Genomic DNA, 22,220 nt, shown 5'->3' with positions numbered 1-22,220 from the left:
CCCTGCCTACCCTTGTGTTGGGATTAATGGAGTGCTCTACCATAGCAAATTATAGAGGTTCATAGTTTAAAGGCATAGTCACAATATTGGGAAAGGGACAACTCTGCATCTTCTAATTCTTACCTGCTCATGACTCTAACTATTGAGATAGCTAGTCTATTCCTGCTGGCCTAGGAAACAAGTGGATGCTCTAAGGATGTTGCCTGAACTTCAATAAGAAGGAAATCAGCAAAACCAAAATACTGAATCCCCAGTGTCCTGGGACCCACATGCAAAAGAGAACCCTTCTGGAGCAATGCTGTGACCTTGTGTCCAACTGGTAGGAAAGAGCAAAACAATCCCACCAAGAGGCAGAAGTAGATGCATTAATGGGGACCTGGTGTCCAGCAAGCACAAGGAAACAAGAATCACTCTATATAGATCAGGTTGGAGACAGAAGGAGCTGACCAGAGGCCACAGTATCCCTAAGCTAAAGCAATGCCCACTCACCAGAACCTATATCCCAGGAATACTTTTGCCCCACACCCTTCCCTGGCCCATGATAACTTACTTGCAATTCATTCTTTCTTACCTAAGAATCCTATGAAATAATAGGCGTTATTTGGCTTTCCTCCTAAAGCCCCTAAAGACTGTGGCATCTTAAAACACTCCTAAAGGGAAAGAGAATGCAAGATTCTCAACTCACTTGTGGACTGCTGCTCACGGATCTCTGTGTTGACATGTGCAGTGTGATGGGCAGGCAGCAATGGATTCAAGAAAAAAGGACACTTACTTTGAATGCTTCAATATACACAGGATTGATTTGGTTTATACCCAGGCGAAGGGGCACAATGAGCAGCAGGGGTTTCCAGGCTGGGCACGGGGCAGAGGTGCCTTTACTCTGACTGCAAGCAGCCAGAGAATCAGGAGGGCTCTCACCAGCTACGTCAGCAGCGCCCGCAGGGAGAACACAGCACATTTTCTCTAGAAATGGAAGGCAAGACATTTGGATGAGTCGGGACTATCTAGCACTAGGACCTTTCCAAAGGTAAAACACAGGAACCTTGCATGCTGCTCTCCCTGCCTGGAAGGCCCTCTCCTTTGCCAGTTCCACGTCCCATGGAAATTCCAGGCTATTCATTCAGATCCTTGATCTTCCTATTAGACATTGAGCATTTTCTTAGTGTCCAACGGGTATTCTGAACTGATTCCAAGAATCTCATTTCTAAATTAGTCTTTGAGAAACTCAGAATCAGAGACTATATATTTGGGTTTTTCTAACTTTAATTGCAAAGAAAGCAGGCCAGGGCAATGGCCAGCCTCTATGATCCATCTACCTGTGGGTCAACAGATTATAGACACTCAGAGCTTCTTTACAACGAAGATTTTCCCTTTCAGAAGACTGGAAAGGAAGGGAACAGGGCCGCTCTACTCTCCTAGGCTCCCTGTCCTTGGGGATTGGGCCACAATATCTACTGAGTTCCAGATTTCTGAATTACAAAAGGGACTACACCCACCCATGAGAAGGTTAACAGCCCAGGGACTCACTGATATCTTCAATGACCACTGTGTTATCCATTGAAACATAGACAGCCAAGGAATTCCATTCATCAAATAAAGCGAGTTTTCTGTGAAGCAACATATAATGAAATCACAATTGGAAAAGATGAGGACATCAGTTGGAAATGGTAGAATGCATTCCCAGATTACTCATGTCACAACACACTGAGCTGAGCCACAAAGTATGTGCTTCGTTAGCTCTGGCTTCTTTGACAGAATTCTAGGACATTTCATGCCCAGGGCTTTGGAGATTACCACAGAGCCACTGTATCTGAACTTCTAAAAGAAGATCTTGCTTTAAAAATGGAAGAATCTGCCTCATCAAATGTCAGAATTCCTACTGGAAGAAAAAAAATGCCATCTATGTGTTTGTCCTTAAAATTCCAACACATTTTGTTTCCTTAAATAAAAGATACTCTAAATTATTGTTTTTCCTTTTAAAAAGGAAAAAACTAATAATGTCATTAAAATATATATATTGGGGGCTTTTGTGGTTCAGTTGCAGAGTACTTGACTACTATGTATGAGGCCCTGGGTCCCTAGCACTGTGTGTGTGTGTGTGTGTGTGTGTGTGTGTGTGTGTGTGTGTGTGTCCCCGTCCCTGGGATCCTCCTGTATCTGTCCCCCACTGATGGGGTTATGGGTTATATGCTCGTTGCTCTTTTATTAATTATATGGTTTCTGGTGATTCAACCTTAAGTCCTCATGCTTGTACGACAATAACCTTATCTACTGAGCCATCTCCTCAGCCCTGTTACACTTTTAATCTACTAATTTTAATTCATTACCTTTTTCAGAATAATAGTGACATAATTTATGGTCACTGGTTTTAATTATTATTATTATTATTATTATTATTACTATATTTTACTTTAGGATAGTGCAAAGTGACATGTACTCAGTAGAAACCAAATTTCGATGTTTGAATTGGAATCATTCCCAGGACAGTCACACATAGTAAGAGACTCTCCGGTGATGCTGAGAAGTTGCAGGGAGCTTCAGCTCCAGTCAGCCAGCTGATCGTCAGGGGAAACTGCTCATTTGTTGAGCTGCAATATTCAATATAGTGTAGATACAATAAAGACATTGCGATTTACAATATTTTCACATTATGATGGGCTTACCAGGGTATAAGTCATGTGTCTTTTACTGTGTTAAAGAGCATATGTGCTCTTATTATTAAAGGCAACCATGACAAATCTGAACATACTTAAATTCTTATGAAGATGAAGATGGATGGGGGTAGGCAAAAGGACACATGGGGCATACAAGAGGAAAAGAATCTTCAGGCCCAGCCTATCAGGGAAGACAAAAATAACCAGGGGCGGAGTGACAGAGGGAAGAAAACCCATAAGAACACTTTGATTACAAATGTCATAATGGTACCTAACATAATATGCTGATTTAAATAAACAAAAAAGAAGGATCTTCCATTTGTTTATTGTTAGAAACTTCAAAATGCAGAAGAAAGAGGAAAATTCTATTTGAAACCAGATTTGAGGCTTGGATTAGTCATTCAAATGTTTTATACATTCTACCATGCTGTTTTCCCTACTGCATTTCTGGAATATGGCCAGTTCCTCATCAGCAGGGGTAATGATGCCCAGAACATACTCTGACTAAGGCAAGAAAGTGGTCCCAGGAAAGCTGCACTGGTAGCAGGGAATAAAGCCAAGATGCAAATTTTCCCTGGATCCCAGGAAATCCAGACTACTCACCTCATGTGCACATCTCCAAACATGCTATTCATTGAAGACTGGTTAACCGTCGAGACAAAAACCCCTTTTCTACTTTATATGGAGTCATAATACCAAGAAATTGAAATATGCTATAGCAAAGGAGTCCTAATGGTCTCCATCTTCTGATCCCTACATCCAGCCCCGGGTTCTGGCTGCCAATTCCATTTATTCATGGAGCACTTACTGGGTGCTTATACATAGTAGGCAGTTTTATGGACAACTATGACAAGACAAATGCAGTTTCTGCCTTCAGTTTTGCTTCGCTGGCAGATTGTCAGGAAGGAGAGAACTACAAGAGATAAGATGCCTTGAAGATGTAGGTGCTAACCATACTCACCCCATTTACAACCTGACCTTTCTACCTCATCTCTTGTGCGAGAAGACAAATTGTAAAATGTGAAGAAAAAAAAATGAAAGCATTACCTTAAACCTACTAACAGATGACAAACTGATTCCAAGACTCCTTTGGGATTTTTATGCTCCAATAGGCTGCAAATTCCTTGAGACAATGACTGTGTCTCTGTTATTTCTGTATACCCAGTACTTACATAATAAAGGCATCCAATAAATGCTAAATGAATTAGTGAGGGTTTAAAAAGAATATTTTAATTAAGGGGCAGTAATGCTATGCTTTATGTGTAAAGGTCAGAGGGCAACTTGTGTGGGTTGGTTCTCTCCTTCCACCATGGATCAAACTCAGGTCATCAGGTTTGGCAGCAAGCACCTTTATCCACTGAGCCATCTTGCTGGCCCATTAATCAGGTCTTTAATACTATACAGGATCAGAGTCTATTTCTTGCCTATGCCAGTTAAGCCTCTGTCACTTAGTATGAACCTTTTCAATTCAAAAGACCCTCAGGCTGATGGTTCCCTGGCACATGAGCATCCATCTGTAGGGTGAGAAACAGAAACAGAGTCCTGAAGTACAGCCACATATATAGATACCAGTGATTGCAGCTCTGATAGATCAAGACAGAGGTCTACGCTTATCCACATCAAAGAAGTATGTGAACAAAATGGTAGAGATGGTTGATGGCTTAGCAAGAAGGGGAGGATTGCAAGCATACTTAAGCTGATGCGAGGTTTAGCTAGCTGAGGATGGAAGCATAAGGAGCAAGTAGAACAAGCAGATGCCAAACGTTTACTTACTTTATCACCTGCGCAACTGTATTTGGTCCAAACCATTCACCAATAGATTTCCCTTCTCCTACTCCCATTTGTGCTGTTTTATGTGGAAAAATTAACATGTTAGCAAAATACCTTTCATGAGCCACAGAGTCCTGATTTTATTTATTTTTATTTTTTAAGGAAAAAAAAGTAGACGGACAACTTAGTGCAGCCATATATAAGTAAGGTGAAGGAAAAGTTTATAGGCACCACGTTGAAACTAGAAATGTGATGATCTTACCCATCTGATGGATTGAGTAGCAACAGTCTTTTCTATCTAGGAAACACTGCAGTATCCTTTGGTACTCTTTGGGTTGCTCTTTTTGTCTCTCCCAGTTCCAATCTTTTGTGGGGGAGGGAAGGGATAAAAAAAGATAAATAAATAAACCACAACTGCTTATTACCAGGCGATAAGTTAGAAGAAAAATAAGAGAGCTATATCCAGAAGGCAGGAATGGTAAGGTAGGTGTGTTCCTAAGTACCCTTCATTTAAGATAGCAGATGCTGCAAACTTGTCAACTTCTAAGGATTGGCGTGTATGAAGTAAAAGTCAGAGTTGGAGGGATGTAGCTACATGGTAGACAACTTGTCTGGTATGTGTAAGAAACTTAAAAGCTGAAGATGAAGTTGAGGCAAAGAATTAACTTGCCCCCAAAGCAGGAACTGGATAAAGTTTACATAGAAACAGTATCACACAGGTATTTCCTGGCAGCTATACCAAGAGGCTTATAACTCAGATGCCATAGTGTCTCACCTCTATACAAACAGCAATGGCTTTTGCTCTTATATTCTGGCAACACTGCCAATGGGTCTCATGAGGGGAAGTGTTACTCTAACATACAAGAGTTTATGTGGAAATAATATACACAATTCATTGCAAAGGAAGTAGTTTTTTAAAAAATGCATACTAAGAAAAGAAAGAAAAATATTATAATTCCTGCATTGAGGAGGCTGAGGCAGGAACATTTCAAGCTCAAGGCCAGCCTAGACTATATTTTGAGTTCAAGATTAGCCTAGGCTATATACAGCAAGACCTTTCTTTCTACAAAACAAAACAGATAATTCAGTTGGTAAAGTATTTGCTAACATGAGGAATATAGCCTGGAAACCCAGCACCAATGTAAAATATCCAGTGTGGTTGTAATATGCACCTATAATCCAGTGCTAGACAGACAAAGACAGAAGGATCCCTAGGGTTTGGTGGCCAGCCAGTCTAGCAAAATCAGGAAGTTCCAGGTTCAGTGAGAGACCTTCTCTCAAAAATAAGGTGGAAAGAGATTTAAGGAAGATGTGCTAACCTCTGGCCTACATACACATACACATACACACACATACACACACCCTTCATACATGCAAACAGCCAGGCATGGTGGTATAGAGCTATCATATCAATGCTCTGGGGACAGGGATAGAGGCGGGAGGATCAAAAATTAATTTTGTACTAATTTGGGTTACAGGATCAGTTCTAGGCCCACCTGGGCTATATATGTGATCAAAATATATACAATGTATAGACATTTCACAATAAAACTTACTTCTTTATACAATTAATATATGCTAATAAGATGTAGATTTATCCCTTAAAACAATAATACATCTAGATTAAAAAGTATGTATAACACTTGCTGGACACAGAGTCAGAGTATCTGCATTATATTCTGACATCTATACTGCTTCGCCCTGGACAAATCACTTCACTGCCATGGACCTCAGTTTTCCCATCTGTGAGCTAGATGATGGCAGAACACAGGGAAGGCAAGCACAGAATATCCAAAATTCTGGCAGGAAGACAATAAGCTCTAAAACTCCCCAGCCTGCTCCAGATCCTCTCCAAAATCTGGCACAGGACCTGTGAGTGTGCACAGTGAGATTAGCCAACAGCTAGCAAGGTCAGCTACTTAACAGCATAGAAAAGTGGACTTAGACTTGAATGTCTGAATGGGTGTTCATCCAAGGCCATCCCACAGGGGTCCATGAAGAAGCATGCATATGTCCCAGAGAACACAAAAACAGAATTACCAGAAAGTTCTTAACTAATAAAGCCACCTCCCTAAGGAAACTAATTTAAGGATTTCTTCAATATCAAATGGACGTAGTTCAACCAAAACCAAAATAGCACTAGCTTCCTTATTAAACACTTCCTTTAGGTCACTCACATCCTGAGCCTCATGGGTATTTTAAAAAGAATCAAGAAACAGTCTGCCCACCACACCCTTCTTCCTGTTTTCTTTATCTTTTTACTTTGTTTTTGTTTTGTTTATTGAAACAGGTCTCACTCTGTAGCCCAGACTGGTTGGAAACTTAGTATGCAGGCCAGGTTAGCCTCAAACACACAGCAGTTCTCTCGCCTTAGCCTTCTAAGTGATGGGATTATCGGTATAAGCCACCATGGCCACAGGTTTTTATTTTGTGTTGTGTTTTGAGACAGGGTCTTTCTATGAAGTCCTGGTTGACATGTAATTCTATAGTTGAACAGGCTGGCTTCAAACTCACAGAGATTTACCTACCTCTGCCTCCTGAGTGCTGGGATTAAAGCTATGTACCACCATGCCCAGGTTAGGGCCACAGTGTTTTTATCTGAAATTTTAAAAGACACTTCCAAAGAATAACAAAAATGGAAATTCTAAATTCATCTCCCCAAGTTAATTCTGTCCCAGGAAAATAAGTCTCGCATGAGGACATTTCAGCTATTTCTCTCTCATGATGGGCTTGGTTGACTTTTCAGTCCCTTACTTGAGCTGTTACAAAGCAATTCAGGATCTTCAGTTTTGTTGTGGAATGTTCTTAAACTAATACCAACAAGTAATATAGCATATGTCTCTGAAACCATTTGTAGAGCAAATGGAACTCACCCCTTCCCAGGTGTCTACAGATGAGGGCTTGAGCCAGCATCATCTGCCCACAGCGCAGCATACAGCCCCAGCCGGCATCAGATGAAGGGCCTGTTCCCCCTGTTGGCAAAATGGATGGGCATGAAAATATGTTCCTTGAGTTAATCTTTTCTCAGTCATTAGCATATTTGAAACTACAAAGCCACACATACATATACATGAACTCCGAAAAGAGAGATAATAAATGTATTTAGAGCTCACATAGGGTTTGGATATAGGAATGGAATGTGTGACAGTAATACTGAATCAGTGGAGACAGGTTCTACAGCCAAAGACAAAGCAAACAAATGACTGAACATGCCCTTAGGTTTCTTGCTTGGAGACTGCAGAGCATGCATTCTATTTTGGTAAGTGACTATCTATAACTATGTATGACTATCAACAAGCAAAGTACCTTGGCTAATGCTCAAATACTGCCACCAAGTGTGGATGTCAAAATGATCAAAGACATATGAAAGGCCCTTAACTCCCATAAATGTACTTAATGAAGTTTAAAACAATAAATAGATGATAGAACCCTGATTAGGCAGAAGACTGATATGTAGTTATACAATCTAAGTACAAACTCTTCTTACTATCAGTGGGCATTTTAAGAATTAACTGAGAACATATCTAGCAGTTCTGCAACCTGCACAGGATACTTGGTATTATGAGTTTGCTCTTACATAAAATGCTACTGATAAATTAGAAATGCATTATATCTTTAAATACAGAAATTAAGCTAATAATAATAAACTAGGTTCCATTGTATGAAAATTTGATGTAAAATCACACGTGTGGCCAGATTGAGCTCTACTGGAGTCCTATTCAAAAGGACCAACATAGTCAGGTAATGTTTTTTTTCCAACTTAGAAATAGAAAAGTATTCTAGAGGTATGAGCTCAGATGTCTAATTCAAAAAACTCATCACTCTTGTACCAAAAGGGGGGGGGCAAGTTATTCTCCCTTATTCTGATCCCTTTGTTATAGGGACTAAAGCATTACCATATCAAGACTAAGGAAAGTGAATAGATTTGTGAGCTGGAAGGAGAACATTCAGGCTCTTGCTAATGCAGGGATTAAACGTCTGGTTAGTACAGAAAAGGTAGGGTGAGGTCCACATACACCCAGCTCAGTTATCACCAAGACACTGCGAGGGTTGACTCAGACAAATTGCTCAGCTCTGTAAAGATCTCTTCCTCCAGGGCACATTAACAGTTTAGAAATGATGGGTACTAAAGACTGTTCTTTTGTATTACTACTTCTTGAAGAGCAAAGAAAATGTTTGGGTGGACTTCAGGTTTGGCCCACCATGGGAAGGTAAATTTCACTCCAATTACATGGTCCAATCCTGTATCAAAAGTGGTCAGACAAGTTTCCTTTTAGGAGAGTAACTTCCACCACTTGTGGACATCTTCCTTCTTTCCATGATACTAGAGAGTGGCTGCACTGCTCACAAACATTTTATAAGTCTCTCAGATGGAGCAAATTCATTGAACTTATTGAATTTCCTTTCCTTCCCCCATAGATGGCAGCTAGGGAGAGACTAGAATAAATTCTAAGGAAGTCTTTCTTAATTTATCTCTGAATATCAAAATGCTCTCATCTGATAAAGAAAAAAAATAGAAGAAATTATTTTTTTTTCCTTAAAGGCCCAGGCCATATAGTGATGGAAGGTAATTTAATAACTAGATATTACCCAATTAAAGCTTATGTGTTTTTTTTCTTTAAAAAGGTGATATTATCTGTTGTATGAACACTTGGTGGGTTGAAATGACTCGAGGTGTGACAGTACAACAGAATGGAGTCACAGGGGATGGGCTACTTCCACAATGACACTTTTGGATGAAATGTTAAACTTACCTGCTCCCCTAAATCAAATTCTTTGCCACAGTGAGCTGTTAATTCTGAGGTTTCTGTGATGTCATTGATAACCTCAGGCAAGCTATCTACAAGGAAAAAAAGCAGAGCACAACAAATGATATACCTACCAATAGGTGAAAATTTCCTTCTGTATGTAAACCATAGACGAGCACTTATATCAGACAACAGCTTAGATTTTTCTGTAATTAAATGTAAAGTTAAAATTAAATCACCATATCCCATCTTTTAAAAAATGCCTACATTTGACTTCTATGCCAGCAGCAACCTCATTTTCAAACAGTCAATCAAACTGATTGTTACAGGACTATGGGCATTCATAGGAAACCTCATCACATTTGAGTCTAATAATTTCAATACTTCCCTTTACCTTCATTTTGACCAGAGCTACTCTACAGGTTCTTCTAATGATAATACTTTCCTGTCTCCTTCTCAATCTCAACAGTTTTCAGGATCCTGACAGGTATTACCACTGAAGTCATGCCCAAGTGACAAGAAATAGCAAAAGCAATTATCTTAGATAACCCACTAAGGCAATCATCTCCAACCTTAATGATAATTGTGTCAGTACCCACTACCTATATCTAAAACTGGGAGTTTATATGTTTGGAGGAAGGTCATATGCAGGAGCAAAGGTGCGAATACATACATTTAAACTAAAAATGAAATGCCCCTGCTAACTGTAGTAGAACTTTATCCATAGTTACAAAGGAAGGAAATAAATGTTCCCTGCTAACTGTATAAGAACTTTATCTGTAGTACCGAATGTTCTGTGTATGCGTTTCATGTAAGTAGATGTATAACATCACAAATATCTTGCATATCTTTTCAAACGTAGTTCTTGCATTCTATGATGCAAAGTCCTGTCTATCACTACCATTATGGCTTCTCCATTTCCTCCCGTACTTGGATATGGTTCTGTCTTCTCTAGTCATCTCTCTCCCTCTTCTCAATACTATATACATATGCATATTCAGTAAGGAATCTATAGTTAATATGTTTTTGAAAGTGAAAGGGAAATCCAAACTTTACCAATAGTTTCTAATTCCATCTCTTTGAGAAAACGGAAAAAATAGAGCTGTGTGTATTTTCTTTCGTTTTGTTGTCCCTAGCACCTAACCCCCATTTGGGAAGATGTACAACATTTAAGAGTAAGAGTTCTTGGCCTGGAAAAACAGCTCAGTGGTTATGAGAACTGTTTTTTTCTCCAGAGAATGTGGGTTCGATTTCCAGCACTCATATGGTGGCCTACAACCTCCTGTAGCTCTAGTTCCAGGGCATCTAATGCCACCTTCTGGCTGCCTGGTGCACAGATCTGAATGCAGGCAAAACATGCAAATGCATAAACTAAATAAATAACCAAGAAGAAAAGGAATAAGGGTTCTCTTCTCTTGTCTGGCAGGAAGGTCAGAGAGGTGTTATGTATCCTAGGATGGTTTCAAAATTGCAGAGGATGACCTTGAATTTCTGATTCTTCTGCCTCTCCCTTCTAGTGATGAGATAACAGGAATGGCCGCCAGTCCCAGTTTATGGGGTACTGGAGATACTTGTGCATGCTAGGCCCTCTACAAATTGAGTGTCAGCCCCGATCCAAGAATGTGGTGGCACGTTCTTATAACCCTACTGCTCATTAGCTGGAGACAAGAGAATTACAAAAGCAAGGCCAGCTCATAGTGGAGTGGGACTCAACTTGGGTTTGAACTCAGATTCTGCTCTTACTGTGTACATAAACTTATTATTCAAGTTTTCTGAGCTTCTGTTCTCTTGTCTGTAAAATGAGGAGTAGCAATACCTACTTCATTGAAGAGCTATAGTATTAAACAAGATAATGGATACACAGTCAATATATACACACATATACATTTATAAAGCACTTAGTTGATATCCAGTATGCAGTAAGTCTGTGCCAAATGTTGCTGTTATTATATGCTTGTCCCTTTAAATGTTTACACAGGTCCTTTTTGCCTTTACAGGGTCTATACCTTCTAACTTGGCTCTATGCTAGGAAGGAATGAAAACAACAAGAAAAATTAGTTTGAAAGGCATTTCCCAGATGAGCACTTTGTTGAATGCCTATAAATCTCAGCATTTTGGAGGCTGAAGCAGGAGGATTGCTGTGAATTTGAGGCCAATCTGGTCTACATAGTGAGCTCTAGAATTGCAGGTAAGCTTGAGGTATAGAGTACCACCCTCTTTCAAAAAACAAAGGGAGCAAAAACATTTACAAATTAGTATCTGAATAAGGGCATATTGGCACCTTTGATTTCCCTGGTTTTTGGAAAGCAGCACTAGAAAAGGTTCTCATCGACCCCTTCACTTTAAGTCCTAGAGAAGGAAGGGAAGGTTTAGAAGGAAAAAGGCCCCTTTCCCAAGTTAGACTTCAACAAGATCTCTTCACCATTCACAATTCTCCAATAAAATGCTGGGCCTTGCTCCTGCCCTTTGAGCTTCCTCCCCTCCCTTACTCTATGCTAAGGGTTTCTGGAGATCTCTTCCTGGGAAGTAACGTCCCAGCACAGGCTTTTGGTAGTTGTGGTTTCAGAGCACCAGGTCTTTGCTACCGCTTAAGAATGCCGTGGTAAGTGGGAAAACTCAAGCCTCTTTTCTATCAACTGCAAGTAGCTAGAAGTTCTATACAAAACCTGAATCAACTAGGACAGTGCAATTATTAGAAGATCTGAAAACAGATGATTTCTTTTGTCTGATATTATTTCTGACAGCTGTGGATTTGTGGAAGTCCCTGGGTGTTTTGTCCAGAAGCACAAGGGCGTGATAAGAATAAGAACTGTATAGCTCAATGACTAGCTACTAGCTACTAATACTATGAATGACTGCATGCTTTTGAATCCTATGTCTCCTGGAATGGGGACAGAACTTCTTTATAGAAAAGAATAAAGATACATTGTTTTTACAAAACATACAAACAGAAACTCATATCATGTAAATGCCCTGCTAAGGTTTCTCAGGGTCTTGGGAAGAATTGTGAAACAAGCAAGCTTTTATTTGCTGCTTAGTAATCTGTCTCACAGTAGCATCAGCCCTTATCAAGACAATGTTCTGTCAACCCAAGAAGAAAAATGAGAAACCCCTAGCCCCAGGCATCCACGTTAGCTGGGTCCTCCCAGACCAGTGCCACCAGGCTTACCCGTCTTGAGGAGATGCTGCTTCCCCAGGATCCATACCAGCTCATCTGTATCCGGGAATTCTTCTAGGTAGTCGGTGAAAATAATAATCTGGTTTTCATACTTGGACATAACTAAAGAAAAATGAAGAGACATAAACATAATTTCAGAGATATGACTTACTCCTGTGATTTGCTGACTACTGCCTTTGCCCTGAAAGTAAAAATGTCATCAGTTGACACTAAAGAAATATTTAAATATGGATATTTGAATATTCAATCATGTGTATTTAAATATTTAAATAAGTGGGTCACAGCCAGCACTTTATTGACTGAGCCACCTTCCAAGCTCTTCATACTTCCTTTGACTTTTCCCCCCATGGTCCCATTTAAAATGATACCTGAAAATCCACATGCCCAGATTTACTTTAAAACTCCCCTTTCACAGGCCTTCTTCATAAATAGCTCCTTAGGTAGCTTCTCCCCCCAAAAGTATACCAAGGTAAAATGGTAATACTGGTATACTTGACTCTTGTCTGTTTACGTGGAAATATTTAGCTTTGGAGGAGGCTGTGTCAAGGCTGTAGACTGTGTAATTGTAAAGATGACAACATTGTAGCTAGAAGACTAGGTATTTTTACAGTGTTTTCAGTTTCTATCCAACTTATATAACGGTTTATACAAAGGCTCTTGAGGCTGATCATAAATAGAACTTGTTCCTGAGATTCACAAATGACAATTGTGATGTTGTGATATAATAAGAACTATATATTTCTTCTCTGTCCCCATTTTCTGGCACACAGCTCTGAAAATCCCTGTGATTTCCTGAGCACCAGGATGTCAGACGTATCTTTTTTTTGTTCTATTATTTGATCTTTGACCCTAGTTCCAGACTCGGAGCTCCAAATCCCTTGGAATTTCCTGGGTGATAAGAGTATCTTCTGTTCTAATAAGGCTGCTCCTGATGACCACTCAGATGTGGCTTGTCACCTGGAAAACTAAGCAACAATTAAAGGTGTGGAAACGTCATTCCAACCCCTACTCTGCAGGAAGGGAAGAGGGTAGAAATGGAATAAAACATAGCTCATGCCTACACCATGAAGCTTTCCATAAAACATCCCTGAATGCCACAGCTGGTGGAGTCCTGGATATGTTGAACACACAGTAGCACCTACAGAGGGAACAGAAGCTTCCCCTCCCCCACCTCCCAAACATATCTTTCTTTGGCTATTTATCTACATTCTTTGCAATTTTTTTTTTAAATGAATGTTTTTAGTAAGTACTTCCCAGAGCTCTGTGAGCAAGCCTTGCAAATGATTAACCTACAGGTGGGGAGAAATGGGGGCGGGAGACAGCAGCCGTCATAGGAACTACACTTTATAGCCAGTTAGTCAAAGAAGAAAAGCACAAGCTAGGACTTACAGCTGCCATCTCAAGGGTGGGCAAATCTTTCAAGACTGAAAGTTTCCTCTAAGCTCTGACCCTAACCTCAGGTGGACAGACAATGTAAATTAAATCATAAGAGGCACTGTTGGTGTTTGCTAAAGAACTGGTTCATTGAGAACCCACCCCCTTCAGACACATATGTTTTCAGGGATGCTGACAGTGGTGAATGTGAAGACCATGAGCCAGTTTTCCTGTTACATTCAGCTATTGTTATCTCTCAATTCAAGTGAAGTCAAACAAAACCCTATTAGTTCCCAGGCTATACTTTCAGAATGTACAGCCCCGTGATCTGAGAAGTGTTCAAGCTCATGTTCACTTTTGTGGAAAGGAGGAACAGGTCTGCTAAAAGACTGAAGACAGACCCATGGAGGAGCCCTGCCTCCAAATTATTTTGAAGTAATTTTCTTCTGAGATAATAACAAAATATAGGTAGTAAATAAATTTCTAAGCTAGCATGTCAAAGTCTGTTTTAATCTGTAACCAGAAAAATGAAATTGAGAGTTATACTTCACAAATTTATGTTTTTACATGAGAAAATACATTGTGAGTTGAAAGCAAGGGCACCCAACATATCCCATCACTTAGTTTTGGAAGTTCCCTAGCCCCTTTTCAAAGAGAAGCTGAGAGAGAATAGGGCCCTCTGTTCAGCTGCCAGTAGCTACGAGGGTTCTCCTAAAGCACTCCTAAGTATCCCATGGGTGTATTTTCCTGTGCTAGCAGCACTGGGGGATATGTTTAAGTCACTTGAAAGGCCAGATTGTTTGGGATTTGTTTTCTAAATTAGAACCATGTTGTCTTCATAGAAATAAACGTTACTAAGTATAAAGGAGCCCTTGCCAAACATGAAAGCAGGTGTCTGCTCAAAAGATTTTGTTGGAGGTTGAAGTCATAATCCATGCAATTACTTTTAGAAACACAGCTGAGTTGGTGTATTTTCTTGAAACATATTACAAATTCTTGTCTTTTGGGAATTTAAGTAGCCTTTCTTCTTTGGTTTGTTTTTATTACTAAGATTACGTCTCTGTAGTATTTCAAACTTAAAGAAGTTAGACATGAGATGGCTATCTCATTCCCCAGAGAGCATTCTGCCAGAGAACCTGTGCCCTCTTAACCTCTCTGCCTCTGGCCTCAGGCCCTGGCCCACACACAGGAAATACCAGGCTAAAAATGACCATTCAGGTCAAGCTCTTCCCAGGAGGTGGTGGGTGACAGAGGCAGAGCAAATCACACGGTGTACCTCTCCACTTCACCCTCGACCCATCACAGGCAGGAGAAACCAAGTGGAAATGTACACTCAGTGCTCTTCCACAGTTAAAAAAAAAAAAGAGAGAATTTTTAAGTAGCTTGAGAGGAACATGGGAAAGTGATAGCCTCATAGGCACCCTGGTAAGGGTAAAGACAGATGACACTAGATAAATGTACAGCATGTATGCATAGAAACCTTGGATCTGTTTTTAGTACAGGCTGAAGGATATGATTCCTCTACTGCCAACCCTGCCACAATGAGTCATTGCCCAGCTATCTGGTCAATTTGGTACAGCCCTTTAAAGTCTGTGACAACTGCCCTGCTTCATTTAGGATGGCTCTGAATAAAATGGTAGCCAAAGAATTTGACTCTGGCTCTTTACCCATTAGCAAGCTGTGCTAGGCATGCAAAAAGATCATTATAGCTTCTATTTGTATCCTTTCTCCTCTTAGAAGACTCCCAGAATGCAGTGTGTCTGTCCTCAGTAAGTCCTGAAACAAGCCTGCACATATAGAACACACAGAAGATGAGAGTGACAGTATCACTATGTCTAAGTGTGCCTAGGAAAGGAAGAGAATAGGTCCAACACCAGGAGAACTGAGACAAAAGACAAAGCTACCTAAGAAGTGGTTGAGGTGGTGACAAAAAAACCCTCTCATTTCTGGCACAATTACTTTGGACTAACAGAAACCCCTTTAGTTCTTCTTACTTCACAAACTACATTTGGCTAGCCTTTGGAATTGAACAAATCAAACAACAAGCTTACAAAGTCCTGTTTTTACAGGCTGTTCAAAGGCAGAGATACAAACCTGCAGTTTGCTAGTCCAGAATTAATGGCTACTCAGCCTAAGGAAAAATAAACCCCACCTTGTTACATATTACGTTAGAATAATTATTGGACTGACGTCTCTACTGAGTTAGTTTAATGATTAAACCAGGATTTCCTTTTACTTCCGGAACCAAAATGCCTCCCATCTTAAACCAAGGATCTCTGTATACATGTTGGGGCATGTCTTAGCCTCCAACCCAGCCAGGAGATATCTTCCATTGTCTGCTTGGTAAAGGACAAGAATGAGAATCATGTGCCCTGAACACATACACAGCCTTGGAAATGCAACAGCCTCCTGTATATATGTGTTTTCTAGATTCTCAGGACTATGTCAAGCTTCTAGAAATCTTCAAGGTGTCTTAATCCCTCTGTTTTTCCTTGGATGTTTTCTGGTTAGTTAGCTGGAAATGTTAGCCATTGCTTCAGGCAACTAAGAAGTTGTGTCTAATGGTTTTAAAAACACCCTGGGTAAAAGGCTTTCTGTAACCCACAGTCAGTATCAAATATATAAGACTTATAAGTGGGGTCTTCCAAGGAACGACTAGACAGATGACCTGGCCATAGGTCTCTACAACTGAAACTATAAAGGGGCCATAGTGGCTGCTAGGCAACTGGATTTTCTGTGACTGGAAGTATTGATTTTCAAGGATATTTATAGCTACGAAGTAGTAGTCCAAAGGTGGGAGGGGGACAAGTTAAAAACACAGAAAAAGCCCTTCTTCCAACATATTGCTTGTTTCTTGGATACAAGGCCCCTGTATTGGTGCAAGCCTTTTCATTTATGGAGTTCTGAAGAAATTTGTGGAGTCTGACACACACTGCCAGTTGGTTTTCGTTTTGTTTTGTTTTTGTTTTTCATTGCCATTAAGAAACAAATTTTCAGAGGCCCCTGCTCTGCCATTTTTGCTGATGTCATACTTTTCCCAAGGATTGACTATATTTTCCCAGAGTTATTTTAGAAAATTCCAAGTAAATGAAAAAAAAAAACTGCCTTGAAAAACAAGATACACACACACACACACACACACACACACACACACACACAGAGTTTAACAAAGACATTTACAAAACAAGGCTTAAAGATACTGTGAACCTTGTGCTAAAAAAAAGAAACACACAACTCTTTATCTTTAAAGTAGAGTTAAAAGGCCACAGAGTTTCAGGGCCAGGAGGAATTTGTAATAGAGGTTAGCTCCCTGTGGGTTCTAACTCCAAGCAAGGACTGCTGGTTCCAAATCAGCCTCCACAGTAACACATGCATAGTTAACATAGTACTGGTAGGTCGCATCTTCAAAACCCAATACATTCAGTGGAGAAAACACATACACACACCTGAATAACCGTTTATAGTTCATCCCATAAACTTTACAGGATACCTACTTTGTGCTAGACATGAGAGAAAAATTGTAAGATACAGTATTGGTCCTTCAGAGTTTTTTAATCTACAAGGAAAGATGGTTCTGGAATCAGATAACAGCAGAATGTAGAACATAGGAAGGAGAGTAGGTTAGAAGGTGGGAAAAAAGAAAGAACACAGGCCAAACTAGGGATGAATGGACCTTTTCAAATTTAAGAAAGATGACACGAGAGCTGTCCCCTTCTCTAAGTTACTTCATATTGTATACAACAGTGATTTTCAGGCTGCCCTGTCTTGATTTTACAAGCAGCATATGGTTTGAGTTTGAGCACAGATGCAGAGTCAAGATAACTCCAGATTCCATTATGCACATGGACACCACCACCTGTCCAGCACCACCTATGAAGCACAGACGAATAGTTTTTCCCGAAAGTACAAGCAATATTTACAAACTCGAAAGCTTGGACTATATAAACATACTAAAACTATATGAACATACATATCAAGAAAAAATAGGCACAAGAACTTACCAAACTCACCAGAATATGTACACCACCTGCACATGGACCCTGAAGGACACCTCATCCGAGATGACAACAGACCCCAGAGACCTGCTCTCTGACCACTCAGCATGTTTATTCAGGGACTAACAGGAACTCGTGACTGTCCCCAGGGCTTCAGATCAGCTTGTTCCCTACAGCTATTCAAATTGTTTCCCATACATCTGTTAGTCTGTCTAGGCCTGCTCCTGGACCTTGCCTCTGTAGTTCAACTGGCTTACAAACACTGCAGGTCAACCCTACAGCCCTACAGCTCAGCCTCAACAGCTCTCCATCTGGGAATCTATCTTACCTTACCTTACCTTACCACAGAGGGGATGAGTGTTCTTTACATCTGCACTGGTCCTCTACCTGTCTCCACTGAGGCCGTTGTGAAGCCCTTGAACTCTGCTCCAGCCTTTTTAACCTTTCTATAGTTATTCTATAACCTTCACACATAAAGGCAGAATTACTGCTTGATGTGATCTGTGATCTGAGATTTAATATTAGTAATTACATTTAGTATTAGTAATAAAACCAGGAATACTTGGCAAACTATAGCCAGCAGGCTATTAGTGTAACTGATGAATTTGTCGTTGTTCAAGAAATTCTGATTTTGTAGAAAGATATAAAAATGCCCATCTGTTTCTCATATAGCACACTCTGAACAATGGCAATAAGATAGAAGCTTGTAATGTGGAAGGGAGGAACTTCCTGGTTGAGGAAACACTGAATGGACTTGGCAAGCAACTGAATGTAGGGTGGGGTAGGCGAACTTCAGAGACTAAAAAAATAACTTGGAGTTTTCAAGTGGGAGTGATGAGATATTGACAAATAAAGGAGTGGGCTGGTGGGTAATAGGCTTGGCATATCCACAAGAGCTTGGATTCAGAGGGATGGGGTGCCAGGGTCAAAGAGAGAAGGAGAAGCCCACCTACAAAGGAATTTTGAAAAGATGCGCAGTAGATGTCAGGTTGTTTGGGAAAGCCTAAAGTCAGGAGAAAAATCCAGAACACCAACGGGCTAGCACATCCTAGAATGTGCCTTCATCTCCTTCTGCCTGGGTTTATTGGTTGCTCTGGTCTCCCCCAGTCTCTGCTGACCTCTGCACAGGCCATGTTCCTTTCCCTTTCCCTGCCTGACTACATTCTCACAATCAGGACCTTAGAACATTTTAAACTGAGCAACAAGTGTTTATCTGCCCATGCCACTATCTATCTTTGTCGCTAAAAGGGCAGCACATTGAATACATGGATGGGGTATAATAAGACTTGAGGCCCCTCTTCTGCAACTAAGGTGAGAAGGATTTTGATTCTTACAACACTTTCTCGCTCTTACTCAATCTCCCTAGTCACCTGTCACTGAGGAACTAGCCTTCACAGAGGATAGTTTCACATTGGTGCTACTCCTAAGACATGGAGTGGATTAAAAGTATTCTACTTCCATGCTATGATACTGGTGACATTGGACAGTAAAACTCAAACTAAAGCTAGGACAGTAACAACACTCCAATACTGAGCTCATGACTCCTGCAGCACCATGGAACTGACACTAAACAGTCAAAATAAATAGTATGTTAACTTGTTTTCTGATTTTTACATGATTCTCTGTTATTTTTCATACCTAGCACAGTAAAGAGAAGGAATTTCTGTTAGAACTTAACCTGTGACATTGGAGAACTGACCACACTTCTTTGAACCTCAGATTCTCCTACTTTATGATGTCAGATGTATTTTTAAAACTTCAGGCCATTATTCATCGAGGGTTAAGATATCTGCATGGTGTATTGTAGTTAGCACTGTTTGGTAGGCATGGCCACACCTTGACCAGGACTGCTTAGATGTACATATCCTTGACCACCAATTTAAATTCTGATCTCACTTCAGGTCCCCAGAAACAGACTTGTGTGTTTGTGGAACATCTTTATCCCTCTTCACAGTATGGCAACACTGAATAAATCTCCTTTTTATGCTTTCTACTAAAAAAAAAAAAACAAAACAAAAACAAAATTGAGAGCCAGAGAGATTGTTCAGTGGGTTAAAGCAACGAAATTTGAGTCTCCAGCCCTCACAACAATAAAAAAATGCCAGTCATAATCTTAATTGTCTGTAATCTCAGCAGCGAGCTATGGTGGATGGGGGACGGGGCACATTGTGGGAAGATAGGAAGATCCCAGGAGTTCATTGGTCAGCCAGCCTAGCCAAAGAGTTAAGTTCAAGTTAAATGAAAGAGCCCGTCTCAAGAGAATAAGACAGACAGCAATAGAGGGAAACACCAAATATTCTCCTCACTTCTATATACACAAAAGCCTATAAGACATATGCCCCACACACACATACAAACACACACAACAAAAAAATACCCAAGAAGAGAAGTATATAGAATAACACAGAGGGGATTACAGTATGCTGATTATTATGCTGATTATAGTGTTTTATAAAAACTTGCATATATTTACATGAACTAGATTGTAATATAAAATGTATTTTTCATAATGTGATAACCAAAATGGTTAGAATGCCGCTTGTCTAATATAGTAGCCACTAGCTACATGTGCCTTTTTAAATTAAAAGCAATTTAAAAATGAAGATGTTTGAAGTGTAGCCAAGTGAATGATAAAGTGCATGCCCAACAGATATGAGACTCTGAGTTCAAGCTTCAGGACCAAATTAAAAAATCAGTTCTTCAGCTGGGGGTGGGGGTGCACAGCTTTAACCCCCAGCACTCAGGAGGCAGAAGTAAGCAGATCTCTGTGAGTTCGAGGCCAGCCTGGTCTATAGAGCTAGTTCTAGGACAACCAGGGTCATGTAAAGAGACTTTATCTCAAAAATAAAAGAAAACAGAAAAGTCAGTTCCTATCACTCAGCTAAATTTCAGTCACTTAAGAACCACACTTAATCACTACTGCGTGGGGTAGATAGTTATGAAATAGTTCCATCACCTCAAAAAGCTATCATAAGCAGTTCTATCCTAAGGGCTCTTCTATAGACATGTGGGGTAGATGAGCTGACAGGAGGAGTACTTCAAGTCCTGAAAAAGATGAGGTCATATGTCTCTACTAAGATAGTCTGTGTGTAAGTTTTGAAGTAAATAAACTAATAATTACTGAGTTCTGAACTTGGTACACAGAAACACATAGCAAACAGGAAAAAAAGCCTCACAAATATTCACTAAGTGTTAAGTGAACTGGTTAAGTATCATAAAATAATTTAATATGAGACTTATGTGAGAGAGATAAGGCAACTCACAAGACGAGAACTGACAAGACTGTGTGCTGTCAAAATTCAACAGAAGGGAAATCAAGTGGGATGAACTTTGAACTGGTGTTTACATTTTTGATTGAATTTAACAGAGATGAAAGAAGAAAATACTCAAGATGAGTAGAAAGAACACTATGTGTATACGATTGGAGATTGAGTTCGATCCTGGACAATACTGAATTGTAAGATAAGAGAGGTAAGATGGGATTGTATTATGAACTGTAAAGCTAGTCAGTGCAGCTCAACTCTTGGTAAAGCCATTGGCAGTTTTTACAGTACTTGCATGTAATCCTGGATGTGGACCCTTTAGAAAGACAAGGCAAGAACCAGTATTTCCATCTTAGAGAGGAAAGAATATAGTCTTAGTGGAGGTGATACAACTGCCAAAGGCTAGTCAACAGGACTCAAACCAAGTTCATCTTATTCTTCAACCAGTATTCTTATATTTTGGTTGTGAGCCTAGCCTTTAATGGCTGAGCCATCTCTCCAGCCCACCAGTATTCTTACTGTGCTGTGCTGCTCATATGATATAAACTATAACCAAGGTACTAAAACCACAGAGACCAATAAAAATTAAAATGTTGTTTCAATAATTGAGGTCTATAATGTTCAAGGCCTGACTTTACATGGCTGGAAACCAGATGCCATAAAACAAACAGAAATGCAGTACTCACTGCTTGTAGGGGAAGTAGACACACTGAGTTAGAAGACTATAGTTATATTTAACTGGAAATGACCTAAAAGCTACCCCCAAAGTAATAAATACCATCAGTACAATTCATATATTGTCTCTAGAATTTTCCAGACAGCTAAAGGCAATGTTTTGAAAATGGTTCCTAAGCAAACATCATTTTATATGTTTCTGCATTTTTATAAGGCATTTCTATCTTGGTAGTATTTCTTGCCCTTGTAAATTTCAATTTTCACTTCTTAAACTGTATTGGTCATGTGGTCTGTTACTTCATGCAAGTTTTCACTGAAAAAGGAATGATGTGAAAAAGTCAAAGAGCAAGAGGCTATGGGGTTTTCTATACTATTCTCTATAGTAATTGCCTATAATGATTTCCTAAAATAGTTCAGTGACAGGTTAAAGGATCTCTGCTAGTGTCACTACGCTTTAAAATTTTTCTCAGTCTTCTAAGGCTATGCCATCTAAAAGAAAACCAACACAAACTCATCAGCTTAGTATTTAATGCTTCTCCAACAGGGGTGCTTCTCACAGTTCC

At 39.9% G+C, this 22,220-nt stretch overlaps 1 protein-coding gene across 4 annotated transcripts in view; it reads right to left on the bottom strand.

Moving 5' to 3' along the window:
• Atg4a (autophagy related 4A cysteine peptidase) overlaps positions 1–22,220 on the bottom strand; it is a 54,037-nt gene that overhangs the window by 10,483 nt on the left and 21,334 nt on the right. For 3 of the 4 annotated variants that reach the window (XM_076918199.1, XM_076918200.1, XM_076918201.1), the window contains 8 exons: positions 12,342–12,452; positions 9,307–9,378; positions 7,298–7,396; positions 4,687–4,788; positions 4,428–4,500; positions 1,528–1,607; positions 773–963; positions 572–650 (listed from right to left, as the gene is read on the bottom strand). In XM_076918199.1, the coding sequence (XP_076774314.1) occupies positions 572–650; positions 773–963; positions 1,528–1,607; positions 4,428–4,500; positions 4,687–4,788; positions 7,298–7,396; positions 9,307–9,378; positions 12,342–12,452 (807 nt within the window). Of the gene's footprint in view, positions 1–571; positions 651–772; positions 964–1,527; positions 1,608–4,427; positions 4,501–4,686; positions 4,789–7,297; positions 7,397–9,178; positions 9,265–9,306; positions 9,379–12,341; positions 12,453–22,220 lie in introns of those variants that run through there. The other variant, XM_034485111.2, reaches the window with a different exon arrangement.

Source organism: Arvicanthis niloticus, chromosome X, assembly GCF_011762505.2.
Source record: "Arvicanthis niloticus isolate mArvNil1 chromosome X, mArvNil1.pat.X, whole genome shotgun sequence".
NCBI classification, from domain to species: domain Eukaryota; kingdom Metazoa; phylum Chordata; class Mammalia; order Rodentia; family Muridae; genus Arvicanthis; species Arvicanthis niloticus.
Note: the sequence above shows the minus strand (reverse complement) of the source record. Positions and strands in the feature narration are given on the sequence as shown.